The 19,848-nt window shown below is 41.1% G+C and overlaps 1 protein-coding gene across 2 annotated transcripts; it reads left to right on the forward strand.

Moving 5' to 3' along the window:
- Positions 1-227: 227 nt before the first annotated feature.
- fem1b (fem-1 homolog b) lies at positions 228-19,722 on the forward strand. Of its 2 annotated transcripts, XM_043677191.2 has the most exons (3): positions 228-852; positions 11,464-12,878; positions 13,170-19,722. In XM_043677191.2, the coding sequence occupies exons 1-2, from the start codon at positions 305-307 to the stop codon at positions 12,833-12,835; spliced, it is 1,920 nt and encodes a 639-aa protein (XP_043533126.1). In that variant the 5' UTR covers positions 228-304; the 3' UTR covers positions 12,836-12,878; positions 13,170-19,722. The 2 variants fall into 2 exon arrangements, with proteins under 2 accessions (XP_043533126.1, XP_043533125.1); XM_043677190.2 differs by having other exon boundaries at positions 11,464-19,722.
- Positions 19,723-19,848: the final 126 nt, after the last annotated feature.

Here is a 19,848-nt window from a genome sequence, read left to right on the forward strand (position 1 = left end):
ATTTGAAACAGTAAAAATAAACAAAGCTCGTTTAAAGTGTGAAGAGGGATTAGAAAATATATTTAAAACATAAAAAGGAAGGAGAAATAGGTTTGTTGAAAAAGTGAGGGATTTATCCAGACTTTGTAAAGCAGTGTGTTTGTTCCACCCGGAACCCAGTCAGGGTTGCACACTCCTCAGCCGGAAGAGCCGTGGGGAAGGTTTGGGGGCGGTGCACGGGTTGGAACCGAGCGGGAACGGGCGGTGCGTCCGCCGGCGGCGGGTGACCTGAGGCAGCGGCGATGAGGAGAGGAGCCGCCGGCTGATGGAGTCGCTGGCGGCCTATGTGTACAAGGCGGCGAGTGAGGGCCGCGTCCTGACACTGGCCGCGCTGCTGCTCAACCGCTCGGAGGCCGAGAGCCGGCGGCTGTTGGCGCAGGTGAGCCCGGGGCCTGGAGCTGGGCCTGGGGTCGGGGTCGGCCCTGGCTCCGGGCAGAGAGCCACCCCGCTCATCGCCGCCGCCCGTAACGGCCACGCCAAGGTGGTGAAGCTGCTGCTGGAACATTACCGGGTGGAGACCGAGCAAACCGGCACCGTCCGCTTTGACGGTTATGTCATTGACGGCGCCACCGCGCTGTGGTGTGCGGCGGGCGCTGGCCACCTCCCGGTCGTCCGGCTCCTGGTCGCCAACGGCGCCAATGTTAACCACACCACGGCCACCAACTCCACCCCGCTCCGGGCCGCGTGCTTCGACGGCCGCCTGGACATTGTCCGTTACCTGGTGGAGAACCGCGCGGACATCCGCATCGCCAACAAATACGACAACACCTGCCTGATGATCGCCGCGTACAAGGGGCACGCCGAGGTGGTCAGGTAGGAGAGCGGCTCCCCGCGGCCTGGGGCGACTATGATACACCGTCAGCAAGGTGTACAGCACAGAAACACGACACCTCCACCCAACCCGTCAGTGCAGACCAGATATCCCAACCTAATCCAGTCCCATTTGCCAGCACTTGGACCACATCCCTCTAAACCCTTCCTATTCATATCCCCATCCAGATGCCTTTTAAATGCCGTAATTGTACCAGCCTCCACCACTTCCTCTGGCAGCTTGTTCCATACACATACCACCGAAAAAGTTGCCCCTTGGGTCCCTTTTTATGTCTTGCCACCCTCACCCTAAACCTTGGTTTGGAATCTGCTTTTCTGGGGCAAAAGGCCTTGGCTTTTCATTTGGAATCTGTTGTTCTTGGGGAAAAGATCGTAGCCATGCCTCCATAATTTTACAAACTTCTGTAAAGTGACCACTCAGCCTCCGACACTCCAGGGATATGTGGGGTTAATGGCACATAACGATGGAATAACATATTGGGAGAGGTCTGAGAATGGGAGAGGTGTGAGGATTCAGGGAATGGGGGTGTTAGGATAGGCTGCTCAGGATTGGTGTGAGGATGGGAGGAACTTGTGGCTGGGCATGAGGCGGTGGGGGCAGTCTTTCAACCCGAAAATATTAGAGTCATTGATTTGGTTATGATCAGCTCAAAGAATTGCAAATAATTTGGAGTAGACAGACAGGAGCAATCTGAGTGTTTACCATCTCTGGGCCAAACCATACGATGTAGTAACCAAAGTAGTCCATTGAGTCTGCTCTCCATTCAATAAATCTTGGCTGATCTGATGTAGCTCAAATTTTGTCTTTTTCCAAAACCCTTGATTCCCTTACTGATTAAAAAGTCAGTACTATTTTTCAGCACCACACTTTTTGACTCTGATGTCCAGCATCTGCAGTAGTCCTCACTTCCTCATGATTCAAAAATCTGTCCATCTCAGCCTTGAATATACTTAATAACCCAGCCCATGTAGTGAAAAAATTCTACAGATTCGCTACCCCAGGTGAGAAGACATTCTTCCTCATCTGCCTTGATGTGCAACCTCCTCTGGTCTCAGAGATTCCAGAAAGCTGAAACAACCTTTCTACATTTACCCTGTCAAGTCCCAAGAATTTTGTATGTTTCAATGACATTGCCTCTTATTCTTCTATACTCCAATGAATACAAACCCAATCTCCCCACCTCCCCACATAAAACATTTCCTCTATATATTCCACATTTGTGAAGATTTTGCCCATTTTTAAACCTGTATATTTCTCTGGAGGCTCTGTCATTTGCACCACTTGCTTTCCCACCTATTTTTGAGTCATTTGCAAACTTCGCTACATACATTCACTTTCTGGCTCCAGGCAATTAATATATGTCATAAATCATTGTGGCATACCACTTTTTACAATTTGCCATCTTGAAATGTCCCCTTTCTCCCAGCTTTCTGACTTCTAGTAGTTAGCCAATCCTCTATCCATGGTATACTCTAACACCAGGGGCATTTATCTTAAGTAGCCTAATGTATTTTATTTTATAAATCACCTTCTGAAAATTGAAATATATTACATCCACTGTTTCCCCTTCATCTATCTTGCTTGTTACCATCTCATACAGCATAGAAAGAGGCCCACCATGTCTATGCAAATCTCAAATACCAGACTACTCTAATCCCATTTACCTGCATTTAGTCCAATGCCGACTCTGTCTGGCATTTTAAGTCAAGTGTGGCGCTGGAAAAGTACAGGCAGTCAGGCAGCATGGAAGGAGCAGGGGAGTCGACATTTCGAGCATAAGCTCTTCATCAGGAATGGTATTTTTAGAGGATCTTTTCTCTAGTTATTCAATTTAGTTTCTCTCCGCCTCTTGTGCCTTGAATATTTAATAAATTTGTAATGCTGTTCGTGTCTTTACAGTGAAGACAGAAATAAAATATTTATTCAATTCCTGTGCAATTTCCTAATTCCTCATTATTAATCCCCCTGTCTCATTCTCTAAGGGACCTATGTTCATTTTGGCATCTCCCTTTTTATATATTTAAAGAAACTTTTGCTATCAATCTTGATAATACTGCAAATTTATTGTGATTTTTTTTTCCCCTTTTTTATTTGGTTGTCTTTTGTTCCTAAAACATACTCAATTCTCTGGTTTATCGCTAATCTTTGTCACATTGTATGTTTTTCCTTTCAATCTGATGCTATCCTTAACTTCCCTGGCTAACCATAGTAGGCTTATTCCCTTCCTCAAATCCTTCAAGCTCACTCGATTATGTCTTCATAAACTATTTTCTGAAATGTAGTTCCTCAACTGTGTTTTCTGCTAAACCCCTTTCCTGGTCCATTCCAGCCAACACTCCTCTCATTCCTTTGTAATTACCCTTATTTAAGCTTAGCACCACTGTTTCAAGCGACCTTTGAGAAGATTTATAGCTCAGGTGGAGGTTCTGGATGTAGATTTACTTGCTGAGCTGGAAGGTTCGTTTTCAGATGTTTCCGCACCATACTAGGTACCATCTTCGGTGAGCCTCTGGATGAAGCACTGGTGGGTGTAGCACGCTTTCTATTTATATGTTTGAGTTTCCTTGGGTCGATGATGTCATTTCCGATGGTGATGTTATTTCCTGTTCTTTTTCTCAGGGGGTGGTAGATGGGATCCAAGTCTATGTGTTTGTTAATAGCGTTCAGGTTGGAATGCCATGTTTCTAGGAATTTTTGTGCATGTCTATTTGGCTTGTCCTAAGATGGATGTGTTGTCCCAGTCGAAGTAGTGTCCTTGCTCCTCTGTATGTAAGGATACTAGACAGAGTGGGTCATGTCTTTTTGTAGCTAGTTGATGCTCATATATCCTGGTGGCTAGTTTTTTGCCTGTTTGTCCAATGTAGTGTTTGTTACACCCCTTGCAAGGTATTTTGTAAATGACATTAGTTTTGTTTGTTGTCAGTATAGGGTCTTTCAAATTCATTAGCTGCTGTTTTAGTGTGTTGGTTGGTTTGTGGGCTACCATGATGCCATGAAATAGGTAATTTGAAAAAGAATGGGTACCTAATGAACACAGTCCGTTTCTCAGCAACAAACCCAAACAAGCAGACAAAATGCATCCAGAAACCCTAGCCACTCTTCCCCTACATCAAAGACATCTCTGAAATGACTGCCAGACTACTCAGATCTCTTGGCATTGTGGTAGCCCACCAACACACTAAAACAGCAGCTAATGAACTTGAATACTCTATACAGACAACAAGCAAAACTAATGTCATTTACAAAATACCTTGCAAGAATTGTAACAAACACTACATTGAACAAACAGGCAGAAAACCAGCCACCAGGATGCATGAACATCAACTAGCCAGAAACAGACAACCCACTTTCACTAGGACACCACTTCAACTGGGACAACACATCCGTCCGAGGACAAGCCAAACAGGCATGCAGGAGAATTCCGAGAAGCATGGCATTCCAACCGGAACTCTATCAATAAACACATTGACTTGGATCCCATTTACCACCCTCTGAGAAAAAGAAGAGGAAATGACGTCACCGACCCAAGAAACCCAAACATATAAATAGAAAGCGTGCTACACCCACCAGTGCTTCATCCGGAAGCTCACTGAAGATGTTACCTAGTATGGTGACGAAACGTCTGAAAATGACCCTTTCAGCTCAGCGAGCAAACCTATATCCAGAACTGTTGTTTCTGACCCAAGTTCTCCCTCATGTTTAATGCTAAATTCTAGCATGTTATGGTCACTGATCATGAGGGAATCTTTTACTCTGCCATCATTTATCCAACCTGCCTCATTATACCTCAGTGCATCCAAAAATAGCCTGATTATTGGTTGAATCCACTACATGTTGTTCTAGAAAACTGTCCCAAATACGCTCAGTGAATTCTTCCTCATTTGCCTCATCTGTCAATCTGACTATCTTAGTCTACGCGAAGGTGAAAGTAACCCATGATAAATGTGTTTTTTTTAACACCACCTAATTATCTCCTGATTTGTACTCTGTTGGGGTCTTGAACCTGAACTTTCTATTTGAAGGGTTGGGGCACTATCTGTGTCCTGCCAGACCCTTTCCTGGCGGTTTATATTTGGACAGGGAGGCTAATAACAAATGGGAATGTGCTGAAATGGTAAACTGACCAGGAGAGGTAACAACTCGAGGACACTTACAAAGGGTGTTAGCACATGTAGTATTTATTAGGGGCGTTAAAACTCAAGTTGCTGTGATTGGTGGAGAATGTGGTGTGCAGAGGTATATGTAAAGATGCCTGCACTGTGAGTAACATTATACTGGTAGGATAGGAAGGAACTGTGCATGTGTGTGGTTTAGCAGTATATTAACTCCAAAATAATGAATGGGTTAATGCTGATGTTAAAATACATGATGATTTCAAATTCTGGCTACTGAATCATAATTGCATAGGTCACAGTGAAATAAAATCTTCGCATGCACACATCCTGAACAGAAGCGAATACCCAAAGAATACACTGGCACTGTTTGCTCCAGTTACACAACCCTGAGATTCTTAGCTTGGTCTAATTTTGAGCTGTTGTAGCTATCCAATGAACCTCATACTCACTTTGTTCCTTCCTCTTGGTCCTTAAATGGTAAGCCTTTTAATCAGTTGATCATTCTAACTTGATGTGGAAATGTAAACTTTTGAGTGTCCATTAGGTCAGTTGGCCAATTTTTAAAAAAAATTTCAGAAATATAATTTATTTATAAAAATCATGTATAAATATGTAGATTCTGATTTGTATTTGCAGAGAGGAAAACAAAACAAAATTGGAAGTTTGACATTTCTCAGAGCTTCTCTACAGTTGCAAAAACAAAGGCATTTTCTACTTATCCTGGAAACTATAATTATGTTCATTTGAGGGTCCGACAACTGATTGGACCCTTCTTATACTTTCCGCAAGATGACTGGATACTAGATGACAGTCTTTCCCCACTAACACTTGGTGGCTGCTGCCCCAAATTTTAGTGCATCCCTCAGCACGGAGATCTAGACCTTGGAATGTGCTAGTCTGCAACATTTAGTCGAGGCCAACAAGTTTCTTCCACTGAATTGATGCTATTCCAGGCACAGTCAATGTTTGTCTTGATGTGCCGCCCATGGAACAACGCGTAGAGCACAAAGTCCTGCATCATGGAGCTGTTTGAGACAAACTTGACAAAAACCACTGCATCCCTTTCCAGACCTTCTTTGCAAAGACACTTCCCAGAAGGATATGAGTGACGGTCTCTTCATCTATGTAGCTGCTTCGAGGGCAGTGTGTAGTGGCACAAAGACTGGGTATGCATGAAGGGATTTGACAGCAGTGCCCTTTGCATCACCAGCCAAGCTATGTCTAGGCGCTTGTTGCAAAGGTCTCGTGATGGGGCATTCTGCCAAATGACTTTGACAGACTGTTCAGGGAAAAATGTGACTGGATCTACCATCTCTTTTTCCTCATGGGGTCTTCAGAACATTACATGCTGACCATTTCCTGATGGACTTGTTGTCAAAGGTGTATCTCTTTGCAATTTTTTTGGCTAATTGTCTGATATGTAATACAGAGTACACCAAGCTTGTGTTCAATTCCTGTACCCACGGAGGTCACCATGAAGTCCCTGTCTGAGTCATGATGACCCTCTGGTGAAATTCATCACCAGTCCTATTTCTCTGAGAGAGTACCCTCTGGGACAATGTTAACTTTCACTTCATTCCATCATTTCAGCTCCTTTTTGGTTCTTTGCCGTTACGTCACGTCTGTGTTCCATGCTTATTGATAGTCCGTATTTACCCATAACTTTCAGCACTTCATTAAAGCTCCTCAATAAGAACTGCATTCCCTTGTTCCTGCACCATTTCAAATCCTCCCCTATTTAATTCATAAATCATTTAATTTCTAATAGCTGCTGACTTTTGGCAACCTCAGGAGAGGTAAATGCTGATCTAATTAAGTTGCTGACTTCAAACAGCTGCATGATTCCATTTTTCTGTTGCGTGCAAAAGGACAATTTTGAATTAATGGGCTATTTTGTACACTGGGGGGTAGTTTGGTTTTGAAAACAATGCACCAAGTGGGGTGAGATTGCTTGTCAGCTAAATATTTTTGCAATCGCTGTAATCGTTAATTATTTTCATATATAAAATCCCACTGCTTCCAAGTCAGCACTTTTTCAAACTTGAAGCTGTCAGAGAGTTCAGGGAGCCTTGGCACTTAAATATTCACTAATGTAGCAATAATAGATAGTAAACATGAGTAATCTAGCTGTAAATTAATTACACTTTTAAATATGTTAATCAATGTATGTAAATTACACTAATCTGGATGCCTGAACTTTTCCTGTACTTGTTTACATCCTTTTATTTGTTTTCTGTCAGAGCTCAATATTCAATTTTGGATCCATCCTTGTTTTATTCAGTTTGTTATTATTTTTTGCCTTCATGTTACAGGTATTGTCAGTGAGATATTTAGTTAGACACTTAGTGTTCATTTAGCTGTTTAGTCAGAGGATTTGTTTAGTTGTGAAATGCTTGGACATTTTGTTTTCCACGTAAAAGTACCCTGCATTAATATCTGCTTTTCTATATTTATTGATTTTTCTGTCTAGTGTAACAATGGGTACGTCATTTTTCTGCATCACCTTTAGCTGCAATCTTGTCTCTGAGTCAGAAGCCTGCAGCTTCAGCTCTCTCTCCAGGACAGCACTGACAATACTACACTGACCATCAACTATAATTAAGGAACTTCTGATTTAATGGAGTTTATCAAACAAAATATTAAACCAAAGGAACATCTTGTCTAAAGGAGTGTGACATTCGTCCCTCATCTTAAAAGAGGCCCCTGATCAAAAGTCCTCCCTTCTATTGCTGTATGTGGGATCTTGCTTTTTGTACAATGGCTCCATGGCTTGCCTACAAATCATCAATGACTATGTTTCAAAAACAAATTAATTCACTACAGAGTAATTTGAAATATCTGCCTGTTCTGGGCGTAGGTTTGCTTGCTGTGCTGGAAGAGCGCAGCAGGTCAGGCAGCATCTAGGGAACAGGAGAATCGACGTTTCGGGCATTAGCCCTTCTTCATTCCTGAAGAAGGGCTAATGCCCGAAACGTCGATTCTCCTGTTCCCTAGATGCTGCCTGACCTGCTGCGCTTCTCCAGCAACACATTTCCATCTCTGATCTCCAGCATCTGCAGACCTCATTTTCTCTTGCTGTGCTGGAAGGTTTGTTTTCAGACGTTTCATCACCATACTAGGTAATATCTCCAGTGAGCATCCGAATGAAGCACTGGTGGTGTAGCCAGCCTGCTTTCTATTTATATGTTTGAGTTTCCTAGGGTTGGTGATGTCATTTCCAATTCTTTTTCTTGGGGGTGGTAAATGGGATCCAAGTCAATGTGTTTGTTGATAGAGTTCCAGTTGGAACGCCATGCTTCTAGGATTTCTCGTGCGTTCCTCTTTGGCTTGTCCTGGGATGAATGTGTTGTTCCAGTTCTTCCTCATCTGTGTGTAAGGATACTAGTGAGAGTGGGCCATATCGTTTTCTGGCTAGTATTCTGCCTGTTTGTCCAATGTAGTGTTTGTTACAGTCCTTGCAACGTCTTTTGCATTTCTGACTGCCAGACTACTCAGACCCCTCGGCATCATGGTAGTCCACAAACCCACCATCACACTAAAACAGCAACTAATGAACTTGAATACCCTATACAGGCAGCAAGCAAAATACATGAACGTCAACTAGCCACAAAACGACATGACCCACTTTCACTAGTATTCTTACATACGGATGAGGGAAGACACCACATCGACTGGGTCAACACATCGATCCTAGGACAAGCTAAACAGAGACATACAGTACGGAAACAGACCCTTCGGTCCAACTCATCCATGCTGACCAGATATACCAACCCAATCTAGTTCCACTTGCCAGCACCTGGCCCATATCCCTCCAAACCCTTCCTATTCATATACCCATCCAGATGTCTCTTAAATGTTGCAGTTGTACTAGCTTCCACTGCTTCCTCTGGCAGCTCAGTCCATACTCGTATTACCCTCTGAATGAAAAAGTTGCCTCTTAGGTCTCTTTTATATCTTTCCCCTCTCACCCTAAACCGATGCCCTCTTGGATGCAGTTTGCACGAGAACTCCTGGAAGTATGGCATTCCAACTGGAAGTCTATCAACAAACACTTGGATCCCATTTACCACCCCCTGAGAAAAAAAACAGGAAATGACATCATCAACCCTAAGAAACTCAAATATATAAATAGAAAGCTGGCTACACCACCAGTGCTTCATTCGGACACTCACTGAAGATATTACCTGGTATAGTGATGAAATGTCTGAAAACGAACCTTCCAGCTCAGTGAGCAAACCTACATCCAGATTCTCGACCTGAGCTAGAAATCTTCTCAAAACTTGCTATTATCTGCCTGTGTAAAGTGATATATAAATACAAGTTGTTTTTCTTCTAACACTACAAAGTGCACTGGTCTGGAGGTTGTGGGACTAGAGAATAGGGTGAGAGAAAGAAACCTTTGTTTCTCAGAAGATGGACATTGCTTTTCAATATCACTTTTAAGGCATCATCCTCTGTTTGTTGCAAGAATGAGATCCAAATAACTCTGTTAACCTCCACAAACTGCATCCAAACCTGAGAGTGTTCCTGATTAGTCAACTTGTGGGAGTGTACCATAGCCCAGCATTGTCAGGATATGCACACTAACCATTGTGGTCCTGGTATCCTAATGTAAAACCAAGTGAATCCTGCACTGTTCCAGGCAAGTTTGGGATGTTAAAGCCAAATGTATATAAAAATCCCATGTTATGTTTGAGGAGAGCTGGAGAAAGTCCACCTGGCATCCATGCCAGTGTTCTTACTTAACCAAAACCAGCAAAACTAGGTTCATCTCTCCGCTATCTTTGGATCTTTAGATTTGTAAAAAGGCCATTGTTTGTTTACATCATTAATGTTCATATGGACCTTCAGTGTTTGGTGACTGGCGCTAAAAAGATACCATATATGCAGGTTATTTCACAGTTAAAATGTTCTAATGAGTGCATTTATTCACTTAAAATTGTTGTTCATAGTTGTGACCTAAATTTGAGAAAAACGCCCTACAGATGTTTTAAACTGACTGATGAGATCCTTAGATTACTACTGTAATAACAGGAATGCTGGGATGTGACCAGTTATATTTTCAGACATATGTTTTGGATTTGTTCCCTTTGTGTGTTTTTCCATTTCACCACCATTCATAGTTTGAACTATTTTAAATGGAATAATTTGCAAGGGAGGGGGGGGAAGCATTATACATAATGTCTCTTTTCCTAAGGTGAGCTTTATCTGTACATGCAGCATTAATGCTTACTTTTTTGTGTATTTGGATATGTATTTCTCACATGCCTGGAGTTTTATTTTCTCTTTTTCATGAAGAAACACCTGGTATTATGTTCGCAGCTCTCAAAGCTCTGAGTGTTGGCTAGCCTGAATGATGCACTTCACCTTCAGATCCTTGTCCTGCAGAAGTCTTAAAATATCCGCCAATGTGCATTTCTATAACACATTCCCTTTGGAAAGGAGTGAAAAATCCCAGACATCTCAATGGAGCAAAAAATAATTGTTCTAATTTTCACAACAAACCACATCCTTCCGATGTTGGGATAGGTACCAGAAAGTTGGTCAAAAAGGTATGTTTTGAGGAATGTCTTTAAAGGAGAAGGGGTGGGGCGAGGCTTAGTGTGGAAATTGCACATCTTTGGGCCCTTGAAGATGAAGATATAGCTGCCAATTATAGCATAGGAATTGAGGATGCCCCAAAACCAGAGTGAGAGGAAAAAGGATATTTCAGAGGCTTGTGGGACTGGAGGAATTTAGCCTGATTTTGTCCTATTTTGATCTGTGTGTCTGGGAAATGATAGTCAGCTAACTTCTGTTAGGCTGAACTGCTCATCTAAATTGTAATTAGCTTAGTGCAGTGGAATGATCAAATTCAGGACTTTCCTGTTTATATGTCTTTGAGCTAAACAAGGCAAATTGGTTATCATACAATCAACTTCCACAGTTCAATTGAATTCTGTGATAGAGAAGTGCAAGTTTATTTATCATTCATTCCACTGCTGATTTTTCATGGGCCTTGTTCATAGTAAATTGATGGCAGCAGGTACAAAATAACTATACCCCATTGAGGAGTAAGCACTTTCTAAAGAGAAGCATAAAATATTGAAGACAGAAAATTGGCATGAAAGGAGAAGGAGAAAGCTGAATCAAGGTCCAAAGCAAAAAGATCCCTTCCTTGACCCCTCCAGGGCTTCTGAGGTTAGCAATATTATGAATGCTTCAGGTAAGATCATTTAACAGAGCATCTAAAGTTACACTTAACCTGGAGTTTTTCACTGTAAAATACTACATTACGTCAGTCTGTGCCCTTATCTACTATATGTGCAGGGAATGTCTTTGTTGTGGCATAAGTGATTCTAGGCCTCTGACAATCTGTGGTATGTTAACTGTTTCTGTTGACAAATGGTGACTGAATAGAATATTTCTGATTGCCAGTGGCTACAGTTTTTTTTTTTCGCTGCCGCCCTAAGTTCTATGTCTGTCTTGTTTTCTCAGGTACCTGTTGGAGCAGCACGCAGATCCCAATGCCAAGGCACAGTGTGGAGCCACTGCACTGCATTTTGCTGCAGAAGCTGGCCACCTGGAGATTGTGAGGGAGCTGGTGAAGTGGCAGGCGACTATGGTGGTGAATGGCCATGGGATGACTCCACTCAAAGTGGCGGCAGAGAGCTGCAAGGCAGATGTGGTGGAGCTGCTGCTGTCGCACGTGGATTGCGACCGAAGGAGCCGAATAGAAGCACTGGAGCTGCTCGGTGCCTCTTTTGCCAATGATCGGGAGAACTATGACATTGAGAAAACCTACCACTATCTGTACCTGGCCATGCTTGAGCGGCACCGTGAACCCAGCGACCCAATGGAGAAATCCACCCTGCCTTCCATCGAGGCTTATGGCGGGCGGACTGAGTGTAGGACTCTATCGGAACTTGAGGCTATCCGACAGGACAGGGACGCTCTCCACATGGAAGGGCTGATTGTCCGTGAGCGGATTCTGGGCTCTGACAATATCGATGTTTCACACCCTATCATTTACAGGGGGGCAGTGTATGCAGACAACATGGAGTTTGAACAGTGTATAAAGTTGTGGCTCCATGCCTTGCACTTGCGACAGAAAGGAAACCGAAACACCCACAAAGATCTCTTGCGGTTTGCTCAGGTCTTTTCTCAGATGATACACTTGAATGAGCCAGTGAAACCCCAGGACGTGGAGAGAGTATTGAAATGCAGTGTGCTGGAAATAGAAAGAGGACTGTTGCGGATCAAGGACTCCTCTGAGGTAGACCTCCATGCAGCCATGGACAATTGTGAGTCAAACATTTTTACCTTCCTGTACCTCGTGTGCATCTCCACCAAAACCCAGTGCACTGAGGAAGAACGAGCCCGCATCAATAAGCAGATCTACAAGCTGATCCACCTGGATCCCCGGACGCGAGAGGGCTCCAGCCTGCTGCACTTGGCGGTGAACTCTGGCACTCCAGTGGACGATTTTCACACCAACGATGTGTGTAGCTTCCCCAGCGCACAGGTCACCAAACTGCTGCTCGACTGTGGGGCTGACATGAATGCTGTGGATAAGGATGGCAATGGGCCGCTGCACATTATTGTGCAATACAACCGGCCCATCAGCGACTTCCTCACACTGCACGCCATCATCATCAGCCTGGTGGAGGCTGGCGCTCATGCTGATATGACCAATAAGCAGAAGAAGACTCCACTGGACAAGAGCACCACTGGTGTGTCTGAAATCCTCCTCAAGACTCAGATGAAAATGAGCCTCAAGTGCCTGGCTGCCCGAGCCGTCCGTGTTCATAACATCAGTTATAAAAGCCAGATTCCTCAGGCATTGGAAGAGTTTGTAGAAATCCATTAACATTCTAAATAGCTCAGATCAGTCTTTATGAAACCAGGACTAGGTATGTCTGTAACATATTGCTTTAGCAAATTGATTTGCTCAGTTTTTAGGTATGTTTTCTTACCATTCCCATTTCTTTCCACTACTGTGCTGATTGTATGCAATGCTTCTATCAAATGGTGTGATATTCTGGAGGGTGGCTTAAACAAACTTCTGAAAATAAGTCACCAAAAGTTGATTTGTAATGGATTTAATTTAATGTATTAAGTTAAGAGTTAACTCTGTCTTCTAAAAATCTATTTTTCATAACGCCAGGTTCTAATCAACTGTTTTCTGGTGTCCTGTTGTATAGGGTCACAAATCAGAGCTCACGTGCTCGCTCTTTCTCCAGCATTGTCTGCTGATTTAAGGATTTGGATGCAGTTAATTATGGAATGTTGTCATCGACTGTTTGGACTTGTACCTTTTTAATGTGGCACTCCTTCCCTTTCCGACTTTGCTTGTACTGCAAAGTGAACAATGAACACGGTATTCAGCTGAGCAAAACTTGGCTTGGTCAGAGTTGTGCTTTTTGTGGGTTGTTTTAATAGATGGTAAGGATGCCAAATGTTAGAAAGCTCTGTACAAAAAAAGTGAAATGCAAAGTTTTGATGCAGTATAATGCTTTATAACACATTGACTGGCCCTGTATTAGGTACGTGTCAGATGCAGCCAAAGTAACTGGCAGTACACTTTTTCTATATTCAAACAGTGGATCCATTTTTAAATAGAAGACATAAGATCACAAATTTTAATGGTGTACTCTTATCATGTGTCCTGTGATGGCGCAGTTGGGTTATCCAGTAAATAATTGGGCAGCCAGATCTCCAATCTGACATTTGATTGAGCATTTTGTTGATTTTGAGATACAACTGTTGCGAATGTCAAAAGGGATCAGTGTGTATCACCGATTCTAGAAAGCTATTCAGATGCTGAAGGTGAGTACTGCAAATATGTATATGCCTGACCTGTCCATAAATCAGGCACTTGTGTAAAACACACCAGAGTTCTGTTCTTATACAGTCTGTATATTTTCCTGGCTAGAAATTCTGTTTGAACCAAAGGTGTTCTGTAGGGTACACTGTTTGATGTATCCAGCCTGTTATTTTCAGGGAGACTGCCTGTGATCTGAACACAAAGGGCTATATTTTCCCTTTATCCTGCCATACTCAAATATTTCTTCCCATTTGACTAAAAAAAACCTTGATGAATAAATACATTGGAGTTATTGCAACATGATGTCAAATTATTAAAGCTGGTTAGCACATTAACTCTTCAGATCAGTTTGCAGTCAAATTATTGTTGCTCAGAGTGAAGGTCTGGATCCTCAAGAAATATTTTCAAACAAATGGGAATGTGAGACTGTAATGGTTGACAGTTTGATACCGATTGGTCAAGATGTTCCCATGGAGAAAGCAACATGGGACTTGCCGACCAATTGTTTGAAATTTGGCATTTTTAAGTTTGTCCTGATGAGGGCACAATGGAAAGTTTGAGCAATGTCTCTGTCTTAAGCAAGATTCAGTTTCTCTACATTATCAACATTTTGAAACAGAGCAAGAAATGCCAAAATTCTGTTTTTTAAAATTGATCTTGGCATTCTGGAAAACTTGTTTATTTAATATATTTATTTTGTAGTTAATAGGTGGGAAATCTTGACAATACCATTTTAATTTATTTTGCTTATTCCTTACTTTTGAAATGTCTAATCATTGCCTCACCGATGTCAGCTAACAACCAACTCTGGTCTGGCAGCTTTTGTGGAAAAAAAGCAGAGTTAATGGTTCGAGTCTATTTATCAGAAATTAGTCACCAGACTCAAATAGTTAACTCTGCTTTCTCTCTACAGGTGCTGCCAGACCTTCTGAGTTTTGCCAGCAATTTCTGTTTCTGTTTCTGTTTCAGATCTCCAGTATCTACACTTCTTTGCTTTACTTTAAACAATTCTGATTCTTCTAATGCAGCTGGACTCTTGTTGATCATCACACAGGTTGGAAATACAGCAGTTATTGTCACTTGCCATTTAAATTGGTCAATTTACATTTAGAGTCCACTTTGTAACTTCCTGCTTGGTACTGACCTCAAATCTGGCAAACTGTGAAATGGAGGGTTGAACTGCTGTGTAAGCCCAATACTGACAGTCTTTAACCCAAAACTCTGTGTTCCTGTTGTAGACCATTGAAACCTCTGAGCACTAATTATGAAAGAGGGTGAGGGGTCTGATCCATGTCTTGTTTTATATTATAACTTTATATGAAATATTTATACTTCAGTGAAATCACCTAAGACTACTTAAAGTTGACTCTGTTTCCTGATATGTAATATGGATCAAACGTGGCACCACTCTACAGTGCAATGTTAAGCCTCTATGAAGTGAATTATCTTTCAATATTTATCTGTTTGTCACTTGTGGATTTTAGGTAGGCTTACTGTGGGCATAAATTTATATTTCTGAGTTAGGTTTATAGTTTATCTTCTAACCTGCAAAGTCTAAAAATGAAAACTTTTGACAGTATTTTTCATTAGCTGTAGAATTTGACTATTTATTGTGCTTGTGAATGATTGGCTTCAGCAAAAATAAAGCATAAGAATTGCTAATAAGTTGTGAAATATTATTTTAGTTCATAAGTGTTTACATTGTGCTTTATTAGCATCGTCATGGCTGAGTTGATAAAGCAAATGTATAACTCTGGCCATACCAGCAGATGGCCCTACCTTTGATACCTGCTCTATGTAATAGTGACAGTACTTCAAGGATATGAATCTCAGGTTAGCAGGTTTAGTATTTAGCATGTATTTAGTGTTTATCACAATATTGACTCTAAATTCCTGTTATTTCACAGATGTGAAAGGTTCATAGCTCACAAAGGAACGTAGGGATGAGTGAGGTTGTGAAGGTCTTTTACATAGGGCGGAGCAGCAATTGCAGAACATCTACATTCAGTGTAATATGTACTTGGATGTTGAAAGTTGAGATTAGTTCCACATTGCACATATTCAGGAGCCTATAAGTCTGATTCCTTGCCTCATTTTACAAGCTTTAAATCAATGGAACGGAATGGAGAAAAATAACCCCCATCCCAACCAGAATGCCAGTGGAATAAAACCAGATCATGCCTCGTTTGCAGACTCTATTGCTGCTTTAGTCAAATCCATCTGTTGTCTTGCATTCATGCATTGGCTTGCTTGCGCGCGCTGTCATCCAAATACAGTGATCAAAATTAAGATTATTCTGCTTACCAACATCCATGCTGGTGCAAGGTCCCTAGTTTTAAGCAGCGATGAAGGTTCTTCGGGAAAAATGCAGATCACACTTTTGAGCTTGTTTCTAATTATTAATTTTATTGTTTAGATTAATGTTTGGAAATTTAACTTTTAAATGGAAACATGAGAAAAAAAATCAGAAATCCTGTGACTGACGGTTGAAGTTTTTTAAAAGTGGGAGGGCAGAATTGAGAGGTTTTTGTCAGTTAAGCATAGAAAGAGTCTCACTTTAAATTTTATTACTTGATCCATCTAAATTTCTGGTTGGCTGAAACATAAAAGGAAAAGTGTTTGCAGGCAAGGGATTCTTTCTACTTCGCTAATTTTGTGGCTAAAGTAAGCTGCAACAATGGCAATGCTGAGAGTAAAACCGCAGCAGTTTTTTTGGAGGGTGGGATTGTGAAAAAAGAAGCAATGAATCAAGTCCCTGTCTATCAATTTAATTCATCAATCCCAATCTTAATGCCTCTAAAGCTGGACGTTAACTTTTAGAAAACATTTGAAGACATAGAGGATTGTTCCCATTTTGGCCTGTTGACAAGTATGTAATCTTTGTCTTTTAATTGGTGATTTTTCAAACTTTCATGGTAGTATTTAGGTATTCTAACTTGTCATCTGGCTTCCAAACACACCTCCACTATTATTGTAGCATAGCATAGCTCCTTATAAGAGAAGGGGGAAAACTATGCAGAAACAGGGCTATCATGGTATTGAGATTGTAGAATTTTACAGTGTGGCAGGCAGGTATTCATCTGCTGTGCTCTGTCAAGTTGTATACTCTTCCCCTGTTCTTTGCTTTCCTCCTATAGCCCTCTAAAATGACAGCAAATACAAATTTTGTCATGTCTTACATGGAATCACGACCACCAATTTCGAGACAGTTGGTTTAGAGAAAGCTACAAACCTAATGGTTGTACTGAAAATTAAGAAGTAGGTGGGTGTGAAATTGTCCTGACTTTGTTTGTAGAACTGTCTTGATTTTTTTTCAAAAGCAAATATTTCTTGATGCCTGAATTATTAGAGCTGACCCTTGTGCTAGTGACTTTATTTTCCTGTTTCTTGCCTTCCTCATCAACTCAGCGGCAAAATGACCCTGTATAATCTTGATCCATTTTGTGCGACATTCTTTATTTATCCCTACAAGCTGGTCAGCACAAGTAACAGATCTGCAATCAAAAGCACTTGAGTAATTGGAGATACTCACTCTCCCCAAGTACAACCCAATGGGAATCTTGATTTTCCACATATCTCCTTCGGTAAGCTTTTCCTGGGTTTTGTTCCATCTGTTTTTGTAACCCTTACTGAATTGACGATCCATCAGACCTAATATGAATAGCTAGAAGAGAGCCTGTTCTGTCCTGTTCACATCCAGCACCTCATGTCTGCCCGCATTTCCATAGTCACTACTTGGAAGCACTGGCTGTCTTCCAGTCTTGATGGCGATGATTTTAATTTGCTTCAGTGCTTTCCCACTGAATGCTTAGCCGGGATTTGAACTGGAAAACTATCTGGCAGTGTCTGTTCTACTTGTTCAGGAGTGATGTCTTTTAGTGGAATTGGTGTGTGCACTCATTTTGTTTCTGCTGAAATCCTGGGGAGGACAGTGATGCATACTTTAAAATGAGGATTCAAAGCTTAGTGATTCAGAATATCTTGTTATTAACAGCTAATGACTCATGTGACAGCCTCAATGCCCTTTTAATTTTCTAGTTCTATTCCTGAAAAAGAACAACTTTTATGCCAAGGACCCTTAATGTAAATGTTTCACTTGGAGTCCATTGCAGGCTGGTTAGTGCTGTAGTATTGAGGCAAATCTGTGCTTGAATTTAGATTATTATTGATGTAGTTTATGGTTAAGTGTTTGCTCGCAATGAAAAGAGTTCCACTGCCTTTGGCAGTTGTGGTGTCGTTGATTAAAGTACTGAGTGTGTGGTGTAGTTGCTAATTGTGCTGAATATTCTTGGGAAAGGTTGTACAGTTGGCAACCGGAACCATTCCTGAGTTCATTTCAGATCACTGACCCAAAGATACCACAATCTGTTGTTGATTGTACTAGGCATTCTGCTTGAAAGCAGTGACACTGTGACTCTTCTCTGCGGATTTTAAATTGGCCGTTATTTTACAGCAACGTTTTGGATTTTTGATACACAAGTGGTTGAACAGTTAAAAATTTATTATGTTTTTAAATGCTTTATGGACACCCCTTAGCTCAGTGAATAAACTTTTATGCTCTTGAGTAATTTGGAGCAGGAAAATTCCAGCTCTGTATCGCATTGGCTGTTGCATATTAGCTTTGTCATCGATGAACTATAGAGTGGGAAAAATGGGGAGGGATTTGCACTCTTGGTTGCTGTCACCTATTGGTAATTGTGTGTGTATATGGGGCTATTGGGTGTTGAATTGATTCAACTCATGGGTGACTACTGCTGGGATACTGTCTAGGCTAGCATATTATGAATTCGTGGAAATCATCTTATGCCTGAACAGGTTTCTTGGGAGCAAACTGCAAAAAGAACAGAAATGTAATTAAATTATTCATCAATATTGCTAATTTTTTTGCCCTATTTTCATTACATCTAACATTCTACAGATCGTGTTCATGACCATGGAATCATCATTTGTATAAGTACTTTAGAAGAGATTGCAGTCATAATGGAGTGTGAGCAGAGGTTCATCTAGTATGTGTTGGATTAATATAACATTTGACATACCAATTGTGTATCTAAAGAACTGGTTCCTTAAGTGTCACTAGTCTGTATCTCCTGATATAAGTAACCAACATGTAGAGGAAGCTTGGATTTAGTTGCCCCAAGGACATTTTTAAGGGGTTAAATTTTATTTTCCATTAGCCCATTGCTAAGGCTAAACTTCAAAATAAGTGTTGTGTAGGATTGTATGGAGTGAAACTGAATTAATGCATTACCACCAAACGCCTTAACAATGGATTAAAATAAAGGAAGGGGGAAGAAAAACATTCTCATTACACAGCCCAAATAATCTTGTCTGATTTTTGACTTATAATGTACAATTTGTCTTCCTACAAGAGCTGTGCTTTTGCAGAGTTTATTTAAAAATATGTACCCTGTGTATCTGATCAATTTGCAGCTTCTGATTTGTGGTTTTTGGCAAAGTAATACAAATCAGAACATCATGCTCTTCCGTCTGTAATATTACGTGTCTATTGAAGAGATTCTAAATGTTTAGCAGTATAAATCAGTGATGAGAGATACTATTGAAAATTCAGGATGGAGCAGAAACTATTTAACTTGAATTGAAATGTCATGGCACTTTGCACTATAACTCCTCAGGACATACAGCTAATGTAACTGTTTTCTCACAATTCCCAAGATGCAGATTTATTTTCCCTTTGGTTTTAAAGCGCACTGCTACTTGGAAAATTGGATTTGCTATTGGATTTTTAAATTCCCCTTTTAATCTCGTTTTCCACTGAATTGTAATGTACTTTTGTTTGTTGGAAAGGGGTGAAATATGTAACATTTCCTGTATTTTGTAAAATGTGATTCTTTTGTTAAATAACCTTATGTACACACTGAAACAAAGTCAGGACTTGTCATTAAAAGTCAGAGATAGTGACGATGTAATTATGAGTAGTGTGTTTTGTTCTGCACGACATTGTGAAAAACAAAAGCTTATGAAATATAAGAGTTGGAGGAGATCATTCATCCCCTTGAATCTGTTTGAAGGATCAATTCGACCATCGGTAATAT

Source organism: Chiloscyllium plagiosum, unplaced genomic scaffold, assembly GCF_037043375.1.
Source record: "Chiloscyllium plagiosum isolate Xiang-an unplaced genomic scaffold, Cpla_swu_hap1 HiC_scaffold_39, whole genome shotgun sequence".
Classification (NCBI taxonomy): domain Eukaryota; kingdom Metazoa; phylum Chordata; class Chondrichthyes; order Orectolobiformes; family Hemiscylliidae; genus Chiloscyllium; species Chiloscyllium plagiosum.

Excerpts from the sequence above, each read along its gene's own strand:
- fem1b (XM_043677190.2), top strand. The coding sequence starts at position 305 with ATGGAGTCGCTGGCGGCCTATGTGTACAAGGCGGCGAGTGAGGGCCGC. Across the intron at positions 853-11,463 it reads GGGCACGCCGAGGTGGTCAG|GTACCTGTTGGAGCAGCACG; the intron begins GTAGGAGAGCGG and ends TTGTTTTCTCAG.